Here is a 5,438-nt window from a genome sequence, read left to right on the forward strand (position 1 = left end):
GCTAGCTCTCGAATGTATGTCCTCGAGCTATCTTAAATACACAGGTGCGCAGGGGCCGCGTAGGCGTCTCATCTTCTTACCGTTGGGGTTTCAACCCGTTTCGCTCCAGTCTTGAATATATGAGTAGTCATGCGATAGCTATGTGTGCTTTTACTCCCTGTGGCGCCCGCGCCATACTGCTGTCACGCCGTTCGTGACAATTGCCTCCCCCTCTCTAAAGTGACGTCCTTGTCACTTGAGTGGATAGTTTATGGTTTTTCATTTTTGAGATTGGCGCCTCTTGCGCTTCACCTTTTCGCCTCGCCTTCGCGTCGGCGGTCTCATCAGTTCAGTTTATCTTCAGCCTCAGGTCACCCTCTGAGATCTGAGATTTCAGTCCTTAAGTGACCTGAACTTTCAGGTTTATAAACATCACCTCGTTCGCGTGCTTGAACCATCCTCCTTATATCCTTATCTTGGCTGACATCGCTGCCGCCATGCCATCAGATCACATAAAGTGTTCTACTTAATTGATTTCTTCTTGATCATGTCTTCGACGCCGCCATCATCCGCTGCGCCTGCGTCTCCTCGCACCGGCGAGGTGACGTTTGATCTCTCACACGAATCCGCGTCCCCTCACGCTAGCGAGGTTTCGGCCACTGAGGCCACTGTCTTCGCTGAGTCTGCCTTAGCTCACTCCGGCGAGGCTTCGACTCCTCGCTCCAGCCGCGTCGCTCGTTATCGCCGCCCTTCTATGGCATTGGCTCATGTTTGTTGCGCTTGTTATGCTCAATATCTTCTCAACAGTAATACCATTCCTTATAACAAGACAGCAATACGCAAGTGCCGCCACTATCAGTTGGGCCGAAAGCGTTGCCTGCCTATAAGTCATATCTTTTCTTCAAGTGATTGCTGCTGACAAGGGTAGATTCCTTCGACTTGCGTGCCTCAGATCAATTCCTTGCTTGAGGACACAGCAAAAACGTCTTCTGATGACGCCGCAGCCCAGGAGGCGCTTCGTGCGCGGCTCACCAGCCTGGTTGCTGATATTCAACAAACAAACCGTGTCTCCAAGCGTGCTTCTGGCATGAGCACTCCTGTCAGCCGCGCCTCTGAGGCGTCAGTGCTCCTCCTGCAGGAGATGCGGGCTTTATATGTAACTTGTAGCCGCTTCTTCGATCAATTCCTCAGGTTATATTATAAGGCTATAAGTTTCGTTCTTATTGTGACTGGGTTAAGGTCGCTAACCTAATGCAGCACTAGCTTGACCCTATCGAGGATTCATCCGAGAGCAAAGGGGCCATAGAAGGCGTTATGGGATATTAACCGAATTGCGATGATTCCGGCCTCTAGCCATTGATACCCTATGGTAATAGCATCGATAGTAATGCAGCATGTTTAACTCCTCGTTCGTCGGCTCTTCTTGCATGATTCGCCGCCGTGCCGTCTGCGGTCCATGGCTTCTTGTGTTCGTTTTCGCTTGAACTGCTGTAGCAATTCCTGTGCGTTTTCGAGATTTTCTTGTGGTAGCCATTGGTCATACTCCTCTGGCCAACCCTTCCATCTCACCTTGTACCAGAAGGCGCCTCGCCGTCGCTGTTAATCGAGGATTTCTTCTACTTCATACTTGTCATCATCATCGAGCTCTGGCGGTGGTAGGATATCTTGCTCGCCGTCGCGGCAGTGGTAAGGCTCTAGCGCTGAGACATGAAACATGTTATATATCTTTAAGCTTATTAGAAGGTGTACTCTATAGGCTTGGCTGCCGACAGGTTCGTCCACTCGAAAAGGACCCATAAATCACTATCCCAGCTTCTTGCTTGCGTCTCATATGCGAAGGTTCTTCATAGAGATTAGCACCAAGTCATTCTTTCAGAATTATTTGGGTTAATATTTTTCATTATAGTACTTCACCTGCTTCTCTAAGGTGTCTTATAGGTAGTACTGCAGCGAATCGCGTAATTCAACTACACATTATATTCGTTCCTTTACTGCTAGCACCCTCTCTTCATAGGCACTGTCCTCAGTATCCAGGTCCATATCAGGGTCATACCTATAAACTGCATAAAATGGTGAGCATTTTAGGTCAGCTCAATAGGAGTTATTATACACAAACTTAGTGATACATAGGCGCTTCGCCCACTCTGTCTGGCACATCACACAAAACACTCTCAAGTACTCTTATAATATCTGATTTTTCCTTTCTATCTGGCCATCTGTTTGCGGATGGAAGGCTGTGCTAAGTCTCCGCTTCACCTTCACGTAGTAGCAGAGTTCGGACCAAAATTCAGATATGAACCTAGGGTCTCTGTCAGATATAATGCCTCCTGGAAAGCCAAACCTTGCGAAGACCAAGTCTATCAGTATATCTGCAACCTCAGGTGCTGAGATCGTCTTCTGAATAGCAAAGTACAGTGCCATTTTCGAGAACCTACATACCACCATAAGTATCGCATCATAGGCGACGTTGCCTCGCATACTGATAGGTATTCCACTCATGAAATCTAGGGCGATCTCTTTCCATGGTCTCCTTGGTATCGGAAGTGCTTGCATTACCCCATAGGGCTTATACCTTTTGACTTTTGTCTTCTAACACACGTCGCAGCTTTATACATACATGTCAACGTCTTCACCCATGCGAGGCCAGTGGTACTTACATCTAAGCAGCTCAGCCATCCGTAATGCACCGAAATGACCTGCATAGGGATCGTCATGATGTCTTCTCAATAGCTCATCTCACAATGCACGTACTGGAGGCACAAACAAGTGATTTGAGTGCATGATCAGATCATCCTTCAGCGCCCAGCGCTTCGTTGCTTCGCCCTTCTCAATCCGCCGGCGCAGCTCTTGCGCTTTAGCGCTCTGGGCTTATGCTTCAGCGACTAATTGTCTTGTTGACTTGGTAGTTATAGCATATACATCTTCTTAAGCTAACGCCTCTCTGACATCGCTCCGGAGCATCATTGGCTCTCCACCCGCACTTAGCAGGTCATCCCCTCCAGTACTGACTGGTAGGAGGAAACTCTATTGAGATGACACCTCTCTGACGCCTCTCCGGAGCATCGTTAGCTCCCTACCCATACTTAGCAGGTCATCCCCTCCAGTACTGACTAGTAGGAGGAAACTCTGTTAGGCTATTATGCCAGTAGCTTGCCTATGCGTAGCGCTTATAGACCGTGCCAATAGTGCGCCCACGATTTCTCTTTCTGGCTCTATAGCCAATTTTATAAATAATGTTGGCAGTATTAGATTCGCGGCTTTTTCCGTGTTATTATAGTCCGGCCTCCTCGACGGCGCATCGGCGGGGTTAAGTTTACCTGCACGGTGCGAAATCGTGAAGTCATAAGCTGATAGGGCCATAGCCTACCTAGCTTGCCGGCCATTCAGCTGCTTGACCCTGGCGAAGCCGGTGAGGTTTTGATGATCAGTGATCACCTCAATTGGGTGTGCGCTACTGTCAAGGTAGTGTTACCAGTGCCTAAATACCGCCATGATTGCGAGCAGCTCTTGGTTATACATCATATAGTTTCTCTCTGCTGAGGTAAACTTGCGCGACCAAAAGGCCACGGGGTGCCACATCCCAGTTTCCTCATTCAATTGTGATAATACCGCACTTGCGGCGAATGCTGACGCGTCTGTTTCGACGCGAATGCGTCTCGCTGGGTCAAAATGGGCTAATACAGGGGCTGTTGTAAATGCTGTGATAAGTTTATAGAACGCTTATTCCTCATGGTCATTCCAGATAAAGGGTCCCTCCTTTCAGCCATTGACACTTCCTTTAAGGAGGTCGGTGAGTGGGGTTGCCAGCTTTGAGTACCTGTAGATGAACCGTCGATAGAAGTTGCAAAACCCCAGGAAGGTCTGCAGCTCTGGGTATGTCTTTGGGCTCGGCCATGAGATGATGGCGTCCACCTTGCGAGGGTCCATCTCCACGCCGTCGGGGCTGATGATGTACCCCAAGAAGGTGCATTTCTGCTGTGTGAATGAGCACTTTTTCAGATTGCAATATAATCTGTAGGTTCGCAAGCGATCCAACACCATCTTCACATGCGCCTCGTGTTCGCTAGGGTCTGCTGAGTAGATGATAATGTCATCAAGATAGACAATGCAGATGGTGTCCACTAAGCCTTCTAAGGCCTTGTTGATGAAGGCCTGGAAGGTTACTGGGGCATTAGCTAACCTGAACGGCATAACTAGGTACTCATAGTGCCTGTATCATGTGCGAAACGCAGTCTTCCACTCATCACCCCGCCTAATGCAGATGCGATGGTATGCCCACTTTAAATCTAGCTTGGTAAATACCTTCGCGCCACTGAGGCGATCTATGATTTTAGAGATCAGAGGTAAAGGGTGGCGGTTTTTGACCGTGACTTGATTTAGTCCCTGATAGTCAACATAGAGGCGCATGCTCCCATCCGCCTTTGGTATGAAGAGGATAGGAGACCCTGCTGGGCTGGTGCTGTCTCAGATCCAACCATTCGCCTTCGCCTTGGTGATATATTGCCTCAGCTCCTCCAGTTCACGCGCGCTTTATAGATAGATCGGGCCATAGGGCGGTGCTGATGTTGTTTCAATAGCATGCTCTGCTTCTAGGTAAGGCAGTTGTGCTACTGCAGCTTCCTCATTGAAGACGTCTGCATAATCTATATAGGTTTCAGGTAGCACAGGGGTTGACTGCGCTCCGTCATCGTCATCCGCGTCCTCCTTAAGGAGGGAATTTTTATGTACGATAAGGATATACCCGCTCTCCCTCGCATGCTCCTCAACTTCATCTACTTGGATTAGACTAATCGTGGGTTCTTCGCTTTTGAAGTACTATGTTCCTTGCTCAAGGTCGCATATAACCTTCTGGTCATAGAGGCCCGGCATCCCTAGTATCAAGGGAGATCCCACGTGCTCCAGACCGTACGCCACGTGTGTGCCTCTCCTGCGTTGTCCTTGGGAGTCGGTCGCTTCCCAGCTGACCATATAGGCTCCGTAGCAGTGTGCGCGTTCTCCATTGCCCCATACTAGACCCTTTGGTAACGCTATGTCAGCGGTAGGGAGTCGTAGCTGCATCGCCAGTTTAGGATCAATAACATTCAGCTCCGCTCCAGTGTCTAGTGTGGTTTCAACTGCTATCTTGCTATCAGGAAGGACGATAACTCCTGAAGCTTGTAATGCCTTGCGCTTTACAACACCTTCTCGCAGTCGCTCCGCTGTACCCACCAGTAATTGCATTAGGACGACTTCTGTGGGTTCGAAGGCGCCCCTTAGTCTTTTCCTAACTGGTTATCCAGTGATGCGCCTGGTTGGGTCATGCCTGCCTTACGATAGTCCCGAGCTAAGTGTCCTAGGTCCTTACATATAAAACATAAGGTCTGGCTATGCCCTGGGGTCTGCGCCTGCGAGGACCCTTACGCATAGCTTCCGGTCTTGCGGCGATCCAATGCCGACTTGGTGTCATAGGTATTGTCTGA

General features: G+C 49.2%; 1 protein-coding gene across 1 annotated transcript; it reads left to right on the forward strand.

The window, feature by feature from the left end:
• The first annotated feature begins 226 nt into the window (after positions 1-226).
• Positions 227-1,388, forward strand: PV09_09539 (uncharacterized protein). The gene has a single exon (XM_016363612.1). The coding sequence runs from the start codon at positions 527-529 to the stop codon at positions 896-898; it is 372 nt and encodes a 123-aa protein (XP_016208553.1). The 5' UTR covers positions 227-526; the 3' UTR covers positions 899-1,388.
• Positions 1,389-5,438: the final 4,050 nt, after the last annotated feature.

This window comes from Verruconis gallopava (genome assembly GCF_000836295.1).
Source record: "Verruconis gallopava strain CBS 43764 unplaced genomic scaffold supercont1.77, whole genome shotgun sequence".
In the NCBI taxonomy this organism is placed as follows: Eukaryota; Fungi; Ascomycota; class Dothideomycetes; order Venturiales; family Sympoventuriaceae; genus Verruconis; species Verruconis gallopava.

Coding starts and splice junctions, on each gene's coding strand:
- PV09_09539 (XM_016363612.1), top strand. CDS start 527: ATGTCTTCGACGCCGCCATCATCCGCTGCGCCTGCGTCTCCTCGCACC.